The sequence below is a fragment of the Danio rerio genome, chromosome 4, assembly GCF_052040795.2.
Source record: "Danio rerio strain M-AB ecotype USA chromosome 4, GRCz13ab, whole genome shotgun sequence".
Lineage (NCBI taxonomy): Eukaryota > Metazoa > Chordata > Actinopteri > Cypriniformes > Danionidae > Danio > Danio rerio.
The window spans coordinates 12,698,391-12,722,500 of NC_141024.2; the positions used below are offsets into that span (position 1 = coordinate 12,698,391).

The 24,110-nt window shown below is 32.6% G+C and overlaps 1 protein-coding gene and 1 long non-coding RNA gene across 2 annotated transcripts in view; one reads left to right on the forward strand and one right to left on the reverse strand.

The window, feature by feature from the left end:
* The window catches only part of tmem178bb (transmembrane protein 178Bb), a 119,853-nt gene that overhangs the window by 41,505 nt on the left and 54,238 nt on the right, over positions 1–24,110 (forward strand). The window contains 1 exon segment of the mRNA NM_001002396.2: positions 15,305–15,418. Coding sequence (NP_001002396.2) covers positions 15,305–15,418 — 114 coding nt within the window.
* Positions 19,999–24,110, reverse strand: part of si:ch211-9f20.4 — a 53,108-nt gene continuing 48,996 nt past the window's right edge. Inside the window, 1 exon segment of the long non-coding RNA NR_186828.1 lies at positions 19,999–20,111. This is a non-coding gene — a long non-coding RNA (si:ch211-9f20.4).

Sequence of the window (24,110 nt, forward strand, 5' to 3'; positions counted from 1 at the left end):
TATCCTCTTTCAACAATAATAAAGAGCTTCAAGTCCGTAGCTTTGTACGTGTGAAAAGTTGCAAGGCTTTTTTTAACTACTTCAGAGCATCTCCAGCATTTATCCTTTCCTAACATGTAAACAGGACATAAAATCAACACCGTTCAAGCCCCTCATGAGAGTTGAGTTTACTTTGGCAAGTAAACACAATCTGGCCAGTTGGCTGATTTATTTATTGGGAATTTCTACATAGTGTGAATCTGAAAGTTATTTTTACCGACATTATACAAACACCAAGTGGTAAACGAGCATCACATACACACAAAAAGTTGACTAATTTAGTCCACAATCAAAATTCCACAATAATAAGAGCTTTTGAAGATAAACCGAAGAGGAGAAAATACTATAGAAACTCAAAGAGAAAAGTAAATTATTAGTTTTATTTGAAATAAAGCACAGTATAATGTATGAAGTATGAAGGAATGATTGAACTCTCAGTAATGATTAAATCACACTGAACTGAGCTAAACTGAACTGAACTGAACTTAAACACTAAAACCTGAACCACACTGTTCCAGTTACTGAACCACACTGTTCCAATTACTATGACCATTTATGTGAAGCTGCTTTGACACAATCTACATTGTAAAAGCGCTATACAAATAAAGCTGAATTGAATTGAATTGAAGGAATAGTCCTGCCTTCTAAAAACAAAAGAGCCAACTGATAACTGGTCAAGTCACTGCAGCTCCTATAAATATAAAAATGGTTTCATAATGCTAATACTGTAATCTGTTTAGAGGCTAAACAGTCTGAATACATTTTAGCTGCACTTAATATCCACCCAATCCACTAATATCTGCTATATTGATAAATGCAAATGTAATGTATTCCCAACAAATAAAATGATACAATAAAACATAATATTTTTGGATGATAAATTTTATTATTTATTATAATCAGTGCTACTGTTTGTTAGCATTATTAGCATCTCTACTTCTCTGCTATTTTTGTACAGTGCATCCCCAAACACATCTACAAGTAATATGTAGATAATCAAATCATCAAAGATTTGCTTTTAAATAATGTTGATGAACTTCACTTGGTGTGGCAAAAGTTTAATATAACTTGTGTTATTGTTATTTAGCATTAGCATCACGTTTATTCATCCTTTTATGGAGTGGATTCCTGTTAGCATTATTAGCATCTTATAATCTCTACCTTTTTAAATAGTGGATACCATAAATCATTAGGTTTCCTTCACTACAGTATATACTCTACAAATGAAATGTTGAGAAGAGAAAGCTGACAGCGTTTTAGATTCCCTGGTCAAAGTCTCCTCAAATTAAATGCTTCTCATGGGAGCCTCAAAGTTAGCGTCGCAACTGCTGCTATTATCCATTTGCTGCACATGTCAGCAAAAAATATGTAATGGCAAAGCAAGGAGTGAAGGACGACGTGTTGGCAGCCGTTTAATTAAACAGCTCTGCGCCAGTGTCCAGATACTATCAGTCAGTAGCGTCTGCCTACACGTCCACCAGATAATGATAATGCATCTTTATAATCACCTCGTTTTTAACCGACCGAGACAAGCGCTGTCCGCAACACCCTCTGTCAGATTGTCCAACAACTTAAAAACAGACAATTAACCTGATAACCAAGGTGTAGCCTACACTTTTAGACATTTTATTGTACTTTTTGTGTTAATTTAATGGCAGCACTGTTGCCAGCAGGTTACCGCAACTACCCCTTTACAGTAACTAACCTGCAAATGTGTTTTACAGTAGCAGGGCCCTACTGCAATTGTATTTTACAGTAAAATAGCCTTATTGCAGCTTCTTTTGTAAGGTAAAATGCCCTTTACCACATTTTTATTGTACATTATTATGATTTTTACAGTATTTTACTGTAATTTATTTACATTGTACACTAGCAGTGCGAAACTGTTTTGGTATTATTTAGTATTTACTACAGTATCTCATTTATGTCTTGCAGTACTTGATTACTTTGATTACAGTATAATACCGCTAATTTCTAATATGCAGTAAGTTACTGTGAAAAGTTCTAAGATGGTCCACAATGCAGTGCATATTACCGGTGTGAACTATAAAGAATGTACTGCTATTTACTGGGCTTTTTTAAGGTAAATAACTGTAAATACAGCAAAGTCTACAGTGTAGATATAAAATGCTGCTTTGGCTTATTGGGACTGTTCACATTCTTTGAAGAGAGATTGGATCGGATGATTTTATTTTTATTCATTACTCCCTGCGAGCTTGAGCTGAACAGCCGGCTGACTTGGACCACACACACACAAACACACACACCAGGCCGAATTCATCCATCTTCATTCTCCAACACAGTGGCTTGAGGGCTTCTGCCATGTACATACTGATTCTGGCGAATTACAAGAGACAATCCACTCCTGAGGGAAGCCTTCATGGCCCTTCAAAGACAGCGTGATGCTGCGGAGTGTAAAACTTTCAACATGATCCATCGCAAATCAGGCTCAGTGTTCCCTGTCATCAGCTCCTGAAGGCAATGCTGCCGTGTTTCAGCTGATCTCGGATAGCAAAAGATGAACGTTAGGAGTGTTGTGGGGTATAGAAGATAATCATGCACTCAATATGAATTTGTATTTCCGAAATATACGTTTACATGCATAAACACTTGCCTTTTCTCACAATATAACATTGCAGCATCAGCTTATTTGTCAAAGAGTGTGAGATGATGGCGAGGCAGTGGCGCAGTAGGTAGTGCTGTCGCCTCACAGCAAGAAGGTTGCTGGGTCGCTGGTTCGAACCTCGCTCTGTTGGCGTTTCTGTGTGCAGTTTGCATGTTCTCCCTGCCTTCGTGTGGGTTTCCTCTGGGTGCTCCAGTTTCCCCCACAGTCCAAAGACATGCGGTACAGATAAATTGTCCATAGTGTGTGAGTGTGTGTGTGAATGTGTGTGTGTGTGTGTGGAAGCTTCCCAGAGATGGGTTGCGGCTGGAAGGGCATCTGCTGCATAAAAACTTGCTGGATAAGTTGGCGGTTCATTTCGCTGTGGCGACCCCGGATTAATAAAGGGACTAAGCCGACAAGAAAATTAATGAATAAATGGATTGGTCCGTGTCAGAAACAAAGTGTCTATTAGCACATTAGAATTTTACAATCCAAAAAATGCAGGGTTGTTGGAAGCCAAAGTTGGGTCAAATAAAGACCAATCCAACCATTGTTGGATCCAACAAATAGTTTAGTTATTTAATCAGTTACTCACAGAAATAAAAACAAAAACAAATGAATCTAAAACTGAAAATTGTCTGTGAGTACTTTATCAGCTAAATTCAACTTTGGCACCGTCTGTTCCAGTGCTACACTGCAATCGCTATAATTGCTCATGTGCTGATCGAGTTTGTCAATACGTCAACCTTAAATGCTCGATTTAAACTGGAGCAAGAGCAGAGTCAAATTGCTCCTTTCACCTGTTCTGTGATGGTAGAAGTTAGCTCAGAGATCAGAGTGGTTTAGAGATTTTCTTGGTCCAGCGAAAGCCTGCCACCATGACTCTTTGTTGCGACCACCAACGTTAAGTTTTAAGTTTTCTCTGGCTTTCAGACACCATAAATCTATCAAAACTATACGTCTGATGCACAATTAAAAAAAGAAACCACCAAGTGTGTTTAAAGATTTAAGCAGCCAGCCAGATATATTGAAAGACAAAATGCTCAGGAGCTCACTTCTAGTGTGTCTTCCCACTTACATGCCTAACCAGAAGTCCGAAAATTAACTTTTAAGATGATAAACCCTGTATGAATTTGTCTCTTCAGTTGAACACAAAACAATACATTGATCCAAGAACATAAATACAACCTCTATGATGACCAAACAGTAATCAAATGTTCACTTTTTGCATGATCTGCCCCTTTAACTGAGAACAAGACTGTCCTTGATGATATCTTTGCACTGGCGAAATGAACCACACGTTACATTCATCATCATGTGGAGCTCAGCGGCTGCATGAAGCATCTCTGAATTAATTTCACTTCACAATTTATCGCTCTCGTTCCCCCGCAGCCGTAAACTGATCTACAGTACCTGCACAAACACTGTGGTAATTATGAAGACAGTGAAACGTATCAGCCGGGTCAGTGAATTCACCACTGTTATAACATCACCAACCCCCTAACAACCAGCTAGTGCACTTAACTGGAGGAGATTGCTGATAATCCTGCCTGGCTTGGGTTCGGGGAGGGAAGGACCGCAATCTGGGTCAGCAAATAATGAGGGCAGGACACGTACTGCACCATCTGGAGCTCCAGCAGCCCGTCTCTGACTGAGACATGCAGGTCTGGAGGAGAACACACAGAGATGGGTTACCTGGAGCGGGGATGAAGTGTCTCTGATGGTGGAAAAAAATTGGACAAATCAGGTCAATAGTGCATTATAAAGTTTTAGGTGTTTTCTGTGCACTATGAGAATGGGAACTGCTCTGCTTTTATTTTCGAAAGACTGATTAACTAACTAAAAAGGTGAATATAGAAAGGAAGTAAAAAAAAAATAAACAAACATTCTGCAAGGGCGGAGAGTTTTGTGTGTTGTAAAACAGAAAAAGTTTGTGAATTTTGTGGGTTTATTAACAGGCATAAAATCAAAAAAAATTTCAAACAATAAATATTATGTATTTGTTTATTTATTTGTAGTTTTACTTTTTAAATATAAAAACAAGTTTATAAATGAAAACATTGTCAATAATTAACAGTTCAGTCATTTTAATGTGATATTTGTTTATTTGTTACATTTTCTTACTGAATTTCTTTTACCAAGCTTAATAATTTGCAGTTCAGTATTTTAAGGTCACAAACAAAATCTAAAAAATATATAGTACATAGTATAGAACTGTGCTTAATTTGTAAATGAATAATTCCTGGAACAAAACCAGGAAATAAAAGTTACCGTGACGACGCCCACCAAACAATTTCAGTTTTCCCGGAACATGACATCATTAAACGGTGACAGCACAAAAAAAGTTGTCACATTTCTGAAAAGTGCCATATAACATTATAGGTCAGTCATGGATAATAAAAACACCTAGCTACAAACATAAATCGTATAAACAATCACTATTCAGTTGACTTCACTGTTATGTGAAAAAATAATTAAATTAATTACTCAGTCTAATCTTCAAAAAGAGCCCACAGTTACCTCTTCTGTCATGTTTTCTGGCTGACTTGAGATCGCTTTGATTCTGTCTCCCACTACCCTGATCCATTCACGCAGTTTCATCTTCTCAAGATCTCTTTTGATCAGGCTCATGATCAGATTTAGTCGTGGTTTTAAAATATATAAATATGCGTGACTGCCTCTTTGCCATATTGAAAATACAAATTTAGCTTGACCACTATGCCATTAATTATTTGTTGCTGACTGCACACAAAATAATCACCAACCAGTGAGAGTGATTGTTAACATAAAGTTGATTGGCTGAAAAAAAAAAAAAAAAAAAAAAAAAAAAATATATATATATATATATATATATATATATATAGACATTAGGGCTGAACAATATATATTTTCAGCTTCGATATCGCAATGTGATAATTCGCAATAGTCACATCGCAAGTATATGTTGACTCTGGATTGTAATTGACCATTTTGCAATTGTTTTTTGAGGCCTGTGACTGTATGACGGTTTTAAATACATTCAGGCATAAGAAATTGTACTTTTGTAACATTTTATTGAGTTGTTTATCAAACAAAGACTACAAAGATTATAATTTTACATTTGATTATTCAATTACTATAAACCGGAATACAGACCGATTCCTCTGTAAACAATAAAATGCTGTTTATTTATTTATTATCTTTTCTTTATTGAATTCTTTGCTTGTAGATTGTTTCCTATATTTTATACATATGCATTGCCCTACAGAATCATCCCAAAGAGACTAAAATTATAAAGTCTTTCCAAATAGTTATTCAACAAATCTAGCAAAATTGTATTCCTATCGTAATATACTGTATATCGCAGGGGGAAAAAAATATTGCAATGCTAGATATGTTCAATATAGTGCAGTCCTAATATTTATTTTTTTTCAAGGGATTTCATATAGGTGAAGTTTTATTCCTCACCACTGTTGCCACTGGCTTGCTTGGTTTGGGACTTGCGCATCGATGGATTTGCTGTTCACTGTTTGGACTTTTAGCAGTGAAAATTAAACAACACTGAACTGAACTAAACTGAAATTCAACTCTGAAAACTGGACTGAAGCGGTTTTAATTTACTAGAACTTCTATGTTAGGTAGCTTTGACACAATCTACATTGTAAAAGCACTATAGAAATAAACATGAATTGAACTGAATTCATGATAGCCTTCATATTCTATCAGCAGATTAATCTCTAACTTTGCTGCCAAATAAACCCAAAATGTCATCTCTATAGTTTATTATGCATGACATTCTAAGTTCTATAATGGATTACATTCTGTGAATATTAAAAATAATCTGTTAAGGAATATTCTAGAATTGCATTCAATTTTACACATCCACATTTATCCATGACTGAGTTGCACCAAAAACATGAAAGCATATGCACAACACAGCCGTCAGCACTGAAGCCACAATCCCAAATGAGAAGTGATGGAGCCACACATGCATTATGTCATCTGTGGGGCCCCGGGGCCAAAAGAGAAAGAGAAAATCAGATTGTGTGATGACAGGATCCCTGATGTCCATATGCATGTGGCTGAATCTTTATGTTCATCATGAGGGCCGAGAGCAGCATGAAGGCACGTTTAGAATTAGATTGGGTTAAAACGTGTGAGTCAGCGGATGAGAACGTTGCTCGCCCAGGGACTGTTAGTGTTCAGCTTTGATAAAGCTCTTCACTGTTTGCTATGTCACACAGTGCAGCAGTCAATCTGTGTGTTTTCTTGGAGAAAATTGGGAATCATTTTTTGTAAAGCATTTTTTAACATTTAATTTTTATTTTATTTTATTTTATTTTATTTTATTTTATTTTATTTTATTTTATTTTATTTTATTTTATTTTATTTTATTTTATTTTATTTTATTCCAATTTCTTGCAATTAAGACTGAATAACATTTATTAACAATTAAATATTCATAATTATTTATCTTTTTGAAAGTTTTTTCATCATCTTTTATTGCAGTTTATTCTGCAATATTTTAAATTAAAAAAGATGTGTGCAAATTATTTTGAAAATAAGTTTGATTGCTCAAATAAATAGGTGCATTTGTTTATTTTGAATTTAGTAATACTTATTTATTAAACAAATGATACATATTATTTATTATTTAATAGTTTCTCATTAACTTTTCTTGCAGTTCATATCCCAATAATGTGAGTACAACTGCTGTGGATATTATATGTAATGTAAAAAGAGGTGTAATGTGATGCATTTGTTCATTTGGAATCTTATGAAATAAATAAACAACTCTTAAAAATAACATAAAAAAATATGAGAAAATATATATTATAAAATAAAACAACAATATATATATATATATATATATATATATATATATATATATATATATATATATATATATATATATATATATATATATATATATATATATATATATATATATATTTATGTATTGAATAAATGTGAAATATGAAATAAGACAAGCAAGTTATTAAATTACCAGAGTTATTGTGTACATGAACAAATGCTTCTCCATGTCATTTAAATACAAAATAAACATTTCTTAATTATAATTTTATTTCATTCAGATTAACACTGAAACAAATAAACTGTTGAATAATAAACTTTTCCATAATAGTTTACATTATTTTGCACTGCATAAAAACTTTTGTCCATGAAAACATCTGCATGATATATGAATTTTATCCCACACAAAAAGATCCACTTTCTGCATGACAAAGTTTATTTAGTGCAATGGTAAAAACCATAAAGTCTTCATGACAAGACTGAAGCATCAGATCAGTCAGTAAGTTCTTTATACCACTCAACAAATGAGTTTATGATTTACGTAAATAAATAAAAGCATCATCTGATCACTGTCACACCTACAAAAGGGCATTACTGCTTTAGAAACAGCCACAGCACTAGAGTCCATTTATAAAGCAGTTGACAGAGAGATCGGGATTAATCCATGCCATGCTAGTATGATGTTTTTGCTGCGTATTAAACATTTGGACTCTCTGGAGGTTTAACCTTTCATAAAGAGTATTATTTAAGACATTCTACAAATGGCCTGGATGTTATGGGAATGTGCTGTTTGAATTATGTCAGATTTTTATGTCAACTTATGGCACAGATGTCTGGAGAACTTGATTCTAATGTAGCTCTCTGTGGTCAAATAGTTAAAAAATAAAATAAAATAAAATAAAATAAAATTAAATTAAATTAAATTAAATTAAATTAAATTAAATTAAATTAAATTAAATTAAATTAAATTAAATTAAATTAAATTAAATTAAATTAAATTAAATTAAATTAAATTAAATTAAATTAAAAATGAAGTAGAAAAATAAATAAAATTAAAAACTAAATAAAAATAAACTAAAAAAATTAAATAATAATAAATAAAATAAAGTAGAAAAATAATAAAATGAAATAATAAAAATTTAAATAAATTACAAATAAAACATAAGAAACCCTCCAAAATAACACACACAAAAAATATGCAATTCTGACATGGAGCTTTTTGTGGCAAAACATTTTTGTGCCTCTAAAATAGCATCACACTTTAAATTACAGAAGTGACAATTAATCAATCAATCAATGTCAAATATATAATATAATTCTGATCTCTCTTATGAAAACATAATGCATGAAAAAATAATGAATGAACAAACTAACAAACCAATAAAAATAAAAACACTGTTCTGTAGTATTTTATAGCACTAAAATAAATAAATAAATAAATAGAGGTGTCTTTCCTTGGCAAAATGTTTTTGCATTAGCATACTAATAAAATACTTTGTAAAGCTACTAATTATCGCCAAAACAAACACTCTTGAACATGCATAAATCAACTATTTGTTTTATTGTGTAGCCTCTGAAGGAGATATTTAAGTATCCAGAGTTATTAAATATGCAGTTGTGATAATTATGGCACAAAGGTGATTGCTATCAAATTAAAATAAGCGGCATAATAACTACTTCTCCTACATGACCTCAAAATGAATGCATTAAATCAATCTCTGCGCCACATTCAGACTGGTATATTTTGCCAAGTGAAGAAGTTGAAGTGATCTTATAGAAAAAGTACAATATTGATCCAGATTACATGTAATGAGGACACTGGACACATATTATCGATTAGGTCAAGTCAGAATCCAGCCTTTTGTACAGTATTTGTAATCTGTTACCATATTGACATGCGGTCCTTCCTCAAGATGAGCAGCTGCTGTCGATATTGTGAATCGCAGGTTTTTTCTTAGAAAGCTTTCGCTCATTAGCAGGCAAGAATTGGATGGAGAAACAAAAGTGAAGCAATTATTCGTGAATTATTGACCAAAAATAAAACTTTGCAAAAATGGCGATTGCTAAAGTTCCAGAGCAAATTCAACCATATACAAGAGTGTTTTTGTTTTGTTTTGTGACTGCACCTTCGCACTTGGTTGGACATGTGTGAAACGTGTCTCAAATGGATTATTTAAAAGGCATTTGTTTATTTATTTATTTATTTGGAAATTGGGCTGAGCAGACACATTAGCTGCGGATAATGGCAGTGATTAATCCTGAGGTAAACAGCTAAAAAAATGTGCTTGCAGAGAGGAAAAATAAAATCAAATTCGCCCTTCAGGAAAAAAAACGAAATATAAAATGTCCTTTCTCACTCTGTGATAGTCAAAGCAAAGCGAGACACGCAGGCTGGAGATTCATAAATAAGTGAAAGAGACTTCCAGTCTGCCAAATCCCAGTCTGCGCTCTTTAGATTAGTACAATGAGCAGAAAAGCAGACGGAGCACAGCCACTGCTGAGTCTTTGTAAAACTGTGCAAGAATCAAATCAAGAGGAGAGCTTTATAGTTTGTGCATATACAGTATATATATTACCATTCATACCTTTATTAAAGCGTTTATTTTATGGTAATGAGGCGACACGGTGGCTCAGTGGTTAGCACTGTCGCGTCACATAAAGAAGGTTGCTGGTTCAAGTCCTGACAGAGTCAGTTGGCGTTTCTGTGTGGAGTTTGCATTCTTCCTGTGTTGGCGTGGGTTTCCTCCGGGTGCTCCGATTTCCCCCAGTCCAAGGACATGTGCTATAGGTGAATTGAATAAACTAAATTGTCCATATTGTATGTGTGTGAATGAGTGTGTATGGGTGTTTCCAAGTACTTTGTTGCAGCTGGAAGGGCATCCGCTGCGTAAAACACGCTGGATAAGTTGGTGGAAGGTCGAAGGAAAATGAATGAATGAATGAATGAATATATATATATGTATATATATATATATGTATATATATATATATATATATATATATATATATATATATATATATATATATATATATATATATATATATATATATATATTATGTATATATTTATTATATTAAATTATATATATTTATATTATGATAGCAATTCATTGTGTACATTAAAGTTTGTGTGTTTATTTATGTGTTTGTTTAGATCCCCATTATATGTATAAATGTATAAATCAACTATTTCTTTAATTGTGTAGCCTCTAAAGGAGTATCCAGAGTTATTAAATAATAATTTAAAGGCTTAACTAGGTTAATTGGGCAAGATATCGGACAACAGTGGTTTGTTCTGTGTCAATTTAAAACAAAAAATGCTAATAATATTGACCTTTTTAATGCTTTTATTCCAGACTAACTAAAAGAAATAGGACTTTCTCCAGAAGAGCGGATATAATTGCAGTGTTAAACATCACTTGGGAAATATTTGAAAGAGAATTAATATCTCACAGGAGAACTAATACATGTATGCTATCCACTAGGGGCCTATTTGGATTAAACAATTTAAATAAATAAGAATTTTTTTTTTTAACTTGCTAGACTTTTTATTAGCAAGTTTGCCTCTTTAAAAAACATAATTTAAACATTATAAGGCATTTTAACAGTAGTTTAAAGGCTTTGAAAGTTCCCTTTGAAGCAACTTTTGAAGCATATATTCAATAATTGACTTGTCTTCAATAATAACACATTTGAATGATTATTTGAGTTGGGAAATGATTGGCGTTCCCAACATACAAACAGAAAGAATGAGCAAATGCTCTTTGATGACCAAGTAAGGGAATAAATAACTTCAGACAGGCTGTCAGAGAATTATTAAAAACATGAAAAAATCTCTCAGTCAAAAAAGATCAAAAAACTGTCTCTGTGTGAACAGCCGTGGCGTCAGGGGAAGCCAAATAACCTTTCATTGACTACTTGGCAACATTAACACAAACTGTTCTGTAAACAGTGTTTTTACGCCACATAAAAACACTTCGACATATAGCATATAATGTTAAATGCATAAAGACAGATGAAAGCTTAAGAGTCCTCAAAAGAAAGCGAGCGGCTCTATATTTAAGTCACACTTCTGAACTAAAGTAAGTGCTGTGCTCCCGGTGACACTTTTAGACCTGCCTTCAGCTTTTCTTCGTCGTATTTAAAATCTATTCAACTCTCCTGGGTCTTGCTGGCCATCAGAAAATCTATATGGAGGAACAGCGCTGTCTGGTCAACCCGGAAGAAAGATGGTTTTGCTTTACAGTCGGTCACTGACCCGATCAGCTTCGGCTCCGCGGGGACAAACAGGGCCAAAAACAATCTGTCTAACAAAGCCTGTGTAATGAGAGATGCTGGAGGAGTCGCTTATTAAACCCAGAGTAAGCCATAAGCAATTGTGCACTTTTGTTTTGAGTTTTAAATCTAGGTGAGCTTATTATGCAGAGAGAACTAGAAGTGCACCATTATAAATTGATGTGCCTTAAAAGTGTTAACAGCACTGCATAGAAAATACTGTTTAAGAAACAATTATTAGTCCTCCTGTGAAACTCTTTTTCAAATATTTACCAATAGAGCAAGGACATTTTATATTTTTCATAGTGTTTTAATTTGTATTTTACTTCTGGGAAATGTTTTACTTCTTTATTTTTTAGCTGGAATAAAATGAATACATTTAAAAACTGCCAAAGTCAATATTATTAGCTCCCTTTAAAAAAAATGTATTATTTTTTTCGATTGTATATACAGTTGAAGTCAAAATGATTAGCTCTCCTGTGAAATTTGTATTCTTTTAAAAATATTTTGAACACATTTTTAAAAGTAATAGTTTTAATAACTAGTTTCTAATAGCAAATAGATGCTGTCTTTGCCATGACGACAATACATAGCATTTTTCTACTAACCAAGATATTAGTATTCAGCTTAAAGTGCAATTTAAAGACTTACTGTAACTAGGTTATTTTTAAGTAAGCAAGTTAGGATAATTAGGATAACAGTGTTTTGTTCTGTAGGCAATTGAAATCTATATTGTGGAAAGGAATATATTTTTAAAAGCTATTTTTCTCTCTTTTTCTTTTCATTGAACAATTGTATTTGCATTGCTTAAAAGTGATATATATACTGAACTGTGATATGTTTTGCATACTAATGAAGCATTTTTTGCAGAAGTAGATAAAGCTGATTGCCTAAAATTAACTCTGCAGTGAAACTTCTTGTGGGGACAGAATATTTGCAGTTGAGAACTTTTTTTTGTGAACATTTGTTGTGCTGAGCATTCATAGAAAAAGAGGAAGTATGTATGGGTGCGGCCAATGGAGAACTGAAGAATGATTGACAAGTGACGAATCCTAATAAACTCCACCTGTTAATATCAGCTATGAATAAAAGCATGAATCAGGAAATGAAATTTGTTGCACATCCCTGAATGTAACTCTTGCATTGCATTGAGGATAACAGAATTCTGTGAATCGAATTGTTCATTTGTATACAGCAAATTGCCAATATCTTAAACATTGAAGAAAAACCTCTCCTGACATTTTTATTGAAGACGTATGGAATTACGTTTATTTTTCTCAATTAAATTTAGTTACCTTACATCTACTAGATCTTTTGCCAGCACATCCATTTTTATTTTGTGACAGTAATGATTTGCTAATCAATGTGTCACCAGAACTTCCCCTGGTAAGACAACATAGATTTTAGCTAGTCTTGCGGTTCCTGGAAGAATAAGATAATGGAGGAGCAAACTGAGCAACGGGACTATAATTCTCCTTTCTGTATGATACAAGCTGCCATTTTCTATCTGCAGACTTTCATAATCAACAGGAAATGATATCTGGACAATGGCACAAGCTGGAATGATTGCTTCCGTGTGGTGTTAGGATACAGAAATATGTATCATTATCTTTGTCAGGCCTTTTTCACCGATGATCAGAGCAAGTCTTCTCGTCTCTTTCTAAAGGCCGTATATAATCGCTCACGAAAGACGCTTCACAGCTCCAAAATAAAATCATTTCAGACACGACAAGACATTTTTTATAGCCAAAGCTTGAGAGATTCGCTTGTACAAGTCGACCAGAAATCCTGGAAATGCACAAACCAAGAGGGATTTCCAAATGTGTGACACAAGCTACAGGAAAGCACCGTTTGATTAGGAACAAAAGAGAAACATCGCACAACTTTGTAAATGTTGAAAAAGCCTCCTGGGATGCTCAAAACAAAATTAGATCTGCTTTCTCAAAAAGGAAGAGAAACGAAGAGAGAGAGAAAAAAGATCAAATGTGTGTAGATTTGTATGCTAAATACAGCATAATGAAAATGAAAATATCTACTGTAGTTGGTTTGTGGACACTGAAAAGCTGGAATTACTGGTGAAATTTATAAACAATTAGAAAGAGAACCACAAAATATATACATTGAATTAAATCAGATTTTTTGAAGTAGAAACATTTGTTGTAAAATACAATATATGATTGTTAGAAATGTGAGCTGAACCCGAAATTGCAGGATGTAAAGTCAATTGTAAAATGTAAACAGAAATTCATGATACAAAATGAGAATTGTATGCATTTTCTCTGTGTGGAATGTGCAGTTAGAAATGCAATGAATTCAGAACTGTGAACTCAGAAGTCTGTTCTGCAATTCAGCATTTTGAGCTGTAAAGATATTATTGCAAGCTATGTATTCAGAATTGCAAGATATAAAAGTTATATGTAAGTTATGAGCTGTGATTTAAACTTTAAATTGCAAGTAGTAAACCTAAAATGTAGAGAATCAAACTTAAAATTGGGAGCACTAAACTCAAAATTATAAGATTAAAACCTAAAATTGCGAGCACTGAACTCAAAATTATAAGGTTTAAACAAAATTCTGAGCACTAAATCTAAAGTTATTAGATTTAAACTCTGTGTTATTAGATTTAAAATTATGAGCACTAAACTAAAAATTAGAAAATTTAAATTTTAAATTGCGAGCACTAAACTGACAATTAGGAGATTTAAACTTAAATTTACAAACAGAACATTCAAAATTGTGAGCAGTTAGCACAAAATTAATAGAAACTCAAACTTAATACATTTAAACTTAAAATTGAGAGCAGTGAACAGAACTACGAGGTTCAAACTTAAAATTGTAACCAGTAAACTCTGAATTATGTAATAATTTTTAGGTGTAAACCTAAAATAGTGAGAACTAAACTCAAAATGAGGAGATTATACATAGAATTATGAGCACTAATCTCAAAATGATTACAGTAGATTATATTTAAATATGCAAGTAGTAAACTCCAAATTATTACATTTAAACCTAAAATTATTAGATTTAAACTTAGTTTGCGAGCACTAAACTCAAAATGATGAAATTTGACCTTAAGATTGCAAGCACTAAACTCGAAATTATAAGATTATACCTAAAATTGCGAGCATAAATTTAAAACGATTACATTTGAACTTAAAATTGTGAGCACTAAAGTTCAAATTATTAGATGTAAACTTAAAATTGTAAGCAGTAAACTTAGAATTGTGAGCTGTAAACGAGTGGTAAAATCAACATTACGAGCACTAAACTCAAAATGACGAGACATCAACTTAAAATAGCAAGTTGTAAACTCAGAATTGCAAGATGAAAAAATAGACTAGTAGGTTGTTAATTATGAAAAATAAATGAAGTGTGTGATACAAACAGAATTGTGAGATCAACTTTTCCCCTCTGAATTGAAATCAACACATGCATTGTTGTGGCTTTTCTTGTCAATACAAAGCTCACTGATGGCATCATCTGTTTATCAGCAGATAATATTAAAACTATTAGAAACATAGCTAATTGCTGGCTTACATTGTTCATGGTAAATGTTTTACTTAACATTCATTTCCTCCTCTATACACTCAGGGTCCATTGCGAGATGCTCCTACATCAAGTACCACTACTCTTCGGCCACAATACCCAAGGATCTCTCTTATAACATCACCAAGACCATCCGTCAGGACGAGTGGCACTCTCTACGTAAGTACCACAGTTTTATACCACCTTCAAGATGCATTAAGAAAAACCACTACTGTCTCTATTAGAGTGAATAAACAGAACGAACGCAGCTTTAATGTCTAGTTACATTCATACCTCAAAGCAGTGCATATTTGAAACATTAGACGTGCATTATAAAGAGCATCATCCAAACAGTAATCATCTCCTACCCAGTGATCTCATGATATGTAAGTGGAAATGCAACATGTTGTAATCTCGTTGATTTATTTGGGGCAGGCTCTCTGCAGAAATGGATGAGGTGACTTGTTGTTGGTTTGTGGAAGTAGGGTACATATCTCAAAGTGCCTTGTTGACCCACTTTTTGCACCATGCACCATCCTGTACATAACAAAAAGTGGGAATTGTGGAGATGCTTTAACAGAGATGTGGGGGGGAAATGATCTGTTATGGAGAGTGAGACGTTACTATCTTACGCACAGTAACAACTGTCATTCATTCATTCATTTTCTTTCGGCTTAGTCGCTTTATTCATCATGGGTTATCCAGCATTTGTTTGACAGAGTGGATGCCCTTACACACTTATTCATACACATACACTACGGCCAATTTAGTTAATTTAATTCACCTATAGCGCTGTCTTTTGAATGTGGGGGAAACCGGAGCACCTGGAGGAAACCCACACGAACACGGGGAGAACATACCGTAACAATTGTGTGATTGTAATTTTTAATCAATTTAAGTCCATGCTAAATTTATTTTATTTTATTAATTATTTAAATTATTTATTTATTAATAATTTTCTTTGTTTTTTTAAACATATGAAATTAAAACAAATATACAATTTGACCAATAAACATTTGCACAACAATTGACAATAAAAGTTACAATATGCAAACAAAACATAAACAAGTAAAATAATAATAATAGACAAATAAAATGAGTCAATAATAATAATATAAAATAAAATATAAAAAATAAATTAAAAACAAAATACTGTCATTCACTTTTAATCTAAATTAGTGTAATACTCGTCAATGCAACTATTTCCTGTAGAAGTTGTTATATATATATATATATATATATATATATATATATATATATATATATATATATATATATATATATATATATATATATATATATATATATATATATATATATATATATATATATAGTTTAATTAAGTGAAAAATGCATGCATAGTTGAAATGACAGACATAGTGAGATACTTTCCCTATTTTCTTTTAAACATTTGCAAGGAAAACAAGAACAGAAAATAGTACAAATAAATAAATAATGAATGAATGAATGAGCAAATGAATGAATGAATGAGCAAATGAATGAATGAGCACATGAATGAATGAATGAATGAATGAATGAATGAATGAATGAGCAAATGAATGAATGAGCACATGAATGAATGAATGAATGAATGAATGAATGAATGAATGAATGAATGAATGAGCAAATGAATGAATTAGCACATGAATGAATGAATGAATGAATGAATGAATGAATGAATGAATGAATGAACGAATGAACGAATGAACAATCGAATGGATACACATATAAATACATAAAATGCTGAAGGAGATAACGAGAAAGATTCAAATGGATTAAGTTAATTTTGGGTAAATATTTGTATCAGTTTATTTATGGATGGATAGATGGATGGATGGATGGATAGATGAGTATATATTTAAATACATAAAAGGCTGAAGGAGATAATGCGAAAGATTTAAACGGATGAAAATCAATCCTTGCTAAATATTTCTATCAGTTTATTTAAATTAAATCTCAACTGGGACCAAGCTTGAATGCTAAAATACCATTCATTATTACTATTTCTGAAGTGTAGTAAAATATAAAAATCACAGGTTAGATATTAGAGTTTTATATAGGGAGAGTCGATAATTTAAAAATTATTTAATATGTTAAAAAAACACAAGTCACTCTCATTAGTGTTCATAAATGGTACATGCCGATGAAATGTTCTTAAAAATATTAAACACACAAATCAGTAATCTTATATTTTAGATGTATAATAATACGTTTACATAAAATACTAACAACAACAAAAAACATTTACAGATTTTGGAATTTTAATAACCTATTTTAACATCATAAGTCATTTTATTCAGTGCCTTTATGCATTCGTAAGCGGTGTTTGTTGCGAATGCTCGAGGTTATTATGAATTAAATGCATAGTAATCATTTTATTTTGGGCGTTCATTTCACATTCATCTCACCAGATTAAGTGGGCTTCGCTTTGGGAATACATTTTCATTAATTTTAGGACACAAAGAATTAGTTTAAGGAAGCCTACAGTAAGAGCTCATCCAAACGTGGCTGTTCTGCAATAAATGCAGCTTCTCTTTTTTGGCTGATGGCCAAAGTTGTGACACTGCTTTTCACTACAGTTTACCAAAATTTGCACTGAGTGTGGAGTGTGTAAATCTGCACAAAAGACTTTCTCCCTGGAGGGTATTGGCTTGTTTAAAAGCCTCTTAAAGGGGACTCATCTTGAAAATCAGCCTTGTTTTGTGTTTTAGTGCTATAAAATGGTGCATCTACCAATACATTCATTCATTTTTATATCCTTCAGCTTAGTCCCTTTATTCATCAGGGGTCGCCACAGCGGAATGAACCACCAATTTTTCCAGAATATGTTTTACACGGCGGATGCCCTTCCATCTGCAACCCATTATTGGGAAACATACATACATACTTATTCACACACATGCACACAGTTTTTTATAAACTTACTGTCACTTAATTTGCACATTTCCATCCACAGCACCACTGCAGCAGTTCAGCATTTCTGTTTACTGGCTGTAGCAGCTTGAGATTTACAATGTCTGAGCCAGAAAAAAACATTACAGATATTCAGTTGTTGGAAGTTTTAAGTCTCTATAGACTCCCGACGTCTGAGGCACTGGGGATGTTTTGGTTGAATTAAAAGAAGTAGGTTAAAGTGTTATGTGTTTGCACTAAATGTAGTTTACTCAGGACTGTTATACCAATAAGTATCCATTGATAATGTACAGCAAATCAGGGTCTATACCAGTGCTTCGTGTTTTAATTTCATAACCATAACAAGTTGGTCACTTCATATTTTGAGAATGCCTCCAAATTTATTTTCTGAATTTGATAATAACATGCTTTGCATTGTGTCTAAGTGTAATATATTCTCAGAAACCAGACTTAAAAACAGTTTCATTACAAACACATATTTATTATGCACGATATAGTCAGGTGACAAACTTTTTAATCTTTCTGGAAAGATTAGAGAACTGCACTATTAGTGTATTGTTTATTTGCACTTTGTAACGGAGCAGTAACAGGCTAGTCTCTGAGTTAAATCAACATCACTCCACAACAACTACATACACATTTCTGAAGCCTCCTGCAGCCTAGAAGTTTTAACCTCTTCTTCTCTACCATGGTCTGATTGTAGAAGGCTTTAAATCCACTACAGATCATCTCTGACACTTTGGCTGTCTAAAATTGCTTTTAATTTATTTTTAATGGTCCCTACATTACGCATTTTGTTGACTATATAAGTTACACTGCAAATATATGCCAACTAATTCTCATCAGAGTATTATTAGACTGTGTCCTTAATATCTACTAATATTGATCCACCAACAGACGTTCTATTAAAAATCACAAACCCTTTGCAACATATTTCAAGAGCACTTTAACCAATTACAATGGGTACCAAAGTGCTGTACATAAACACACAAAATGCATGCAAACAAGCATGGAGCCAAAATATATAAAGTCACAACACATGACTAAAAGCTAAAGAAAGCAAGAGTGTTTTCAGCGACCTTTGAAATGGCTCCGAAGTAGGAGAAGTCTTGGAGCTGCTACTAAAAAAAGCTCTATCACCTCGACAATTCAAGCATGATCGTGGGCCATCAAAATAAAGTGAGACGACTTGTTTTGTTGTTTCTATAGTGTAAGATTAGCATACAAAGGCTCCTCCCTCTTCTGTAAAGCAGCAGCTCATTTGCATTTAAAGTGACAGAAAAACGACATGCACTCTAAAAAAATATATCCGTAAATTAGCAATTTTACATATTTTGTGATTGATATTTTTATTTTGCCTCATTTATTTATGCTTATAAATTGCATTATGCGACCTTGATCTTTCCTCCAACAACTTTTAACCTTGAAAAGTTGGAAAAAAGTGACTTTTATTTACAATTTGAATAGTTTAAAGTGAAATATTATCTTGGATAGTGTTATATTACGTATATCGTAATATATTACAATATAAACATCTTGTAATAAACTGATACTACATTTTCAGACTTACTTTAGTACTTCTTATACATTATATTATTTCAAACTACTAAAATGTCAATAAAAGTCACTTTGTTAAACTGTACATAGCAAATTTGACAAGCTTTAATACATAATCTGTAGGATATTTCGAGCTGAAACTTCACAGACACATTATGGGGTCGTCAGAGATTTATTTTACATCTTACGAAAACGGGCATAATATATGTCAGTGGTTTGAAGCTGTGGTGTATCATGCACCCGGCATGCCCTCAAACTGTCATGCGGTCACAGTCTAGTGGAGATCAGCATCTGTCAGGTGACGGAAGACACTCTCCTGTAACCCCAAACCCTGCGGTATCCGAACAGTCTCCATCTTTCTCTGGCTCTCCTCGATCCAGCATGGAGACGTATGAGAGCAGAGCTGCGGGAGCGAGACGGAGAGTAATACATCAAAGACCTCTGAACTCTTCACACTCTCCATTTCTAGCTCAGAATCTGCTTCACATGAGCCTATGATCCTGCCAGTTCACTCTCTGATATCAGGCACACTGATCACAGACCTGAAGCAAGAAGGAGTTTCAATCTGGAAACTGCGGAATGTTAAGGCTGAACAATTTTTGGGAATTTATTCAGAAATAAATCTGTATTATGTATATTTTATTACTATTAACAGAGCATACAGGCTGAAATAAAAATATAATGAGATATATTAATTCAACTACACCAACCTCTATTAACAGTCTCTTTAAACTGAGGTATCCAATGAAAGAAGTTAACAGAAAAAATACAGTATCTAGAATGAGATCAATAGAATACTAGTATACAATATGAGGTCATTGTGAGTCCTGATCATTGCTTTGTGCTTTAAAAAACACAAGATTTTGTCAGCAGCTGAAGCCCAGATCTTTAATGCACACATTTGTACCAGGTTCAATCAAGCTGTGAATAATTCCAACATTATAATATACTGAAGTTGTACCAACCACTTATACGTTTCCAAGTTATGTGGAGGAAGCCAATGTTGTGCTAATAGTTTTTTGCAGAAAAAGCTAGGCAGCCAAACAGCATTTTTATTAGCATTTTATTGTTAATTCTTTAAGAAAAACTACTATACAAAAGTAAAGTCAGTGTTTTTATGTTGTATACAGTCACATTGTGCTATTTTATTGTCAGAAAATTTTTGGATTAGTTAGTGTCAGCAATAAAATAACTCAATGTGACTGTAAACAATACAAAAGACTGATTTTACAATTCTTTAGTAATTACTCTTAAGGAATTAACTATAAAATGCTAATAAAAATACAAAAAAATAACTCTTATTTATGAATAAATTACAAGAAATTAAGGGAAGGCAAATTAAGCAAACGACAATAATGATAATAAAGAGTTTATATGGTTATAAATCATTTTTATTGGATAAAAGTACTTTAGTTTATTTTGTAATTTGTTAAATGAATAAATAAATTACAATAAAATACCCAAGCATTTAAACAGCATTGTACATTTTGATATTTAAAAGTTTAAATTATTATATAAATGTTTATTATTGTTAAATAAAATTAGTAAATAAATGAACTAATTAATGAAACTACAGTGGGGATTTTGGGAAGACTAATTTTAAAGTGTTAATAAATTATGCATAAATGAATATAATCGATTAATAAATGATACACATTTATTAATAAATAAATAATACATTTGAGATTTTGAAATCTACTAACCTAATTAATACATCCCATACAGTGTTTAAATGGTTGTTTGAGTCTCCCAGTGTGTTTTCAATGAGTCTGATCCAAGTATCCTGACCTGTTCTGCAAAGAAAGATATAGACGGGCCATTCTGAGATGTTTAATGTTCATAAGCGTGCACACATCAAATCAACAGTGCTTTCCAGCGGCGAAGGAATTCGAAACGTTAAAAGAAAAAAGAATTAGCAGGAGACACGGCCTTTACAGCTTTGATAGCCGTATTGATTTCAGAGGCCTGGAGAGGTCAGGAGATCAAGATCTCTCCATTAGTGCGCATTCAGAACTAAATGACTCTAGTAGAGTCTGGAAAATGGACAAAAAGAGAATCAAAAGACGAAGGTGAAGGAATGAGATCAGAGCTGTTTTAATTTATCACCTATAGAAATAACATTTGTTCAGATATATGAATAATAGTTCACATTTCTTAAATAAACTAAATTAAAATCTTACTGAACCCAATGTCTTGAAAAGTACTGAGCATTTTGAAAGGCATTTTTAAAATATTAAATAGAATTAAAATATCTGTAAATAAATGCAATTAATTAGCTGGCAAGCAGAGTTATTCTGTATGAGATTTTCCCCTATATTGAACACAAAAGCAGAATCGACACTCTTAGTAAAAATTTATATACTATGGATGTCAATGCTATTGGTTTCCAACATTCTTCAAAGTATCTTCTTATGTGTTCAACAGAAGAAGAAAAACTCAGATAGGTTTGGAACAAGTGAAACGTGAGTAAATCATAGCAGAATTTGACATTTTTGGTGACCTATCCCTTTAAAACAAAAGCACATTTTTACCTTTCAGTCAAATATAAGTCACACATAATGACAACACTTCTATTACACAGCGCAAAACAGAAGCTAAAATACCCTGCTTTACATTTAGTGATGGCTTTTATTCAGCCATAACTGTAGAGAAGTTAGAAAATTAGTGCAAGTTAATAAGTTAATCAGGTTTATTTTCATTATTTAATAGTTAATTAATTATTTAAAAGTTTAACTTCATATTTTAGCCTGTTCAATTGAGATGAAGTAAGTTGAGATGACTGGAAACGTGAAGCTGATTCAACTAAAAACATTCAATGAACATTTTTTTGTGTCTGGAGGTTCAAAGTTGCGCAATAATAATGGCTACAAAAATATACTATGTTTATTAAATGTATATAGCCTATAGTTGTTGAGGGTTAATTATGTTATTTTCTAGCGTTTGATGAAGTTTTGTACAGATAATATCATGATGGTCATTGGTAAATTGCTGCCAGTCAGTTTTAGTGTCAGTAATGTTGCCAGATATTGTGGTGAAACTTCCCCCTGACACCCCAAATGAATTCCTCAAAAATGTACCAAAACTATTTTAAATCTTGTATTTTTCAATTAGTTTACAGATTGTTATCTTGCCACTTTATTATGATCAAGTCTAACAACTTGGCACTTACAATAGCTAGATCTGGCAATGTGATGAAGCAGAGGCTGCTCTCACAACCTTTTTATATTGGGATGTTCGTTCAAAAAACTTGAAATGTAGTTTTTGAGCATAAGAAATACAGCGAGGACTGTATTGAGCTGAACACAGGGAGCGAGTGAGTGAAAGCTCTGGGCGTTTGGGATGAAGACGCTGTGGTTCGGTAACTTCAGCAGCTTAGGGATTTTGTAAGATCAAAAGGAGGCGCCAAAAACGAGCAGCGGGAAGCTGTCAATGAACACGACAGGAAATAATCTGCCGTGATGCGTAAAGGTGCCCAAAGAGGCGAATTATGATCTTGCTTTCCCAAATCCTCCAGATCTTAGAGCACTCGACGCAGAAACTGCTTATAGTGCTTCACAGACCAAAAAGAGTCACAAGCTGGATTGGAAACGAGGGAGGAAAAAATAAATAAAAATCAGGAGGGTGTTATAAAATCTGTTCTTTCATTATTATAAGGGTCATGCATTTATTCATATAATCACTTTAGGAATGTGATTTGGTGGATATGACAGGCTTAATCAAATTAATTTGAATGAATCATGCAAATAGTCATGTCTTATTAAAATAAAAATTGTGATGAAATTAGTGAAATTCTATCAAATGGCATGATGTGGCAAATTAATCAAATTATTTGCAAACATCAACTAATAAAATCAGTAATTTTGAATTCAATAATTAGCATCAAATAAAATAATTTAAATATAGTTAGAGCAATTAGGCTTATGCAATTAGTCAGAAAGACTTTTAGTTTGTTTAGCATATTAATCACAAATATGTCACATTAAATGTTTTATAACTAACTAATCAGTGTTTTTAATGTTATTCAATTTACATATGATGCCAAGTAATCAAGCTAATGACACGTTTCGATTCAGTCAATTTGAATTGAATTACATTTAATTATATCAATATGGTAAACATGTATACTGTAGTCAAATATTCAACACAATTCAAATATTTTAAGTTCAGTTAATCAGACATCCGGCAATCTGATTAATTAAACATTAATGTATTAAACCTTTTGCAAACAACTTATAAAACAAATTATTGTTAAATTATTGTACAGTATTGCTAAATAATGTAATTGAAGTACACAAGTTGATGAATTACATCTCAACAATCACACATTAATCCTTTTCACTATAAATAACTTTTAATTACTTTATTAAAACAAACATATTACTGTTAACAATCAAATTAATCA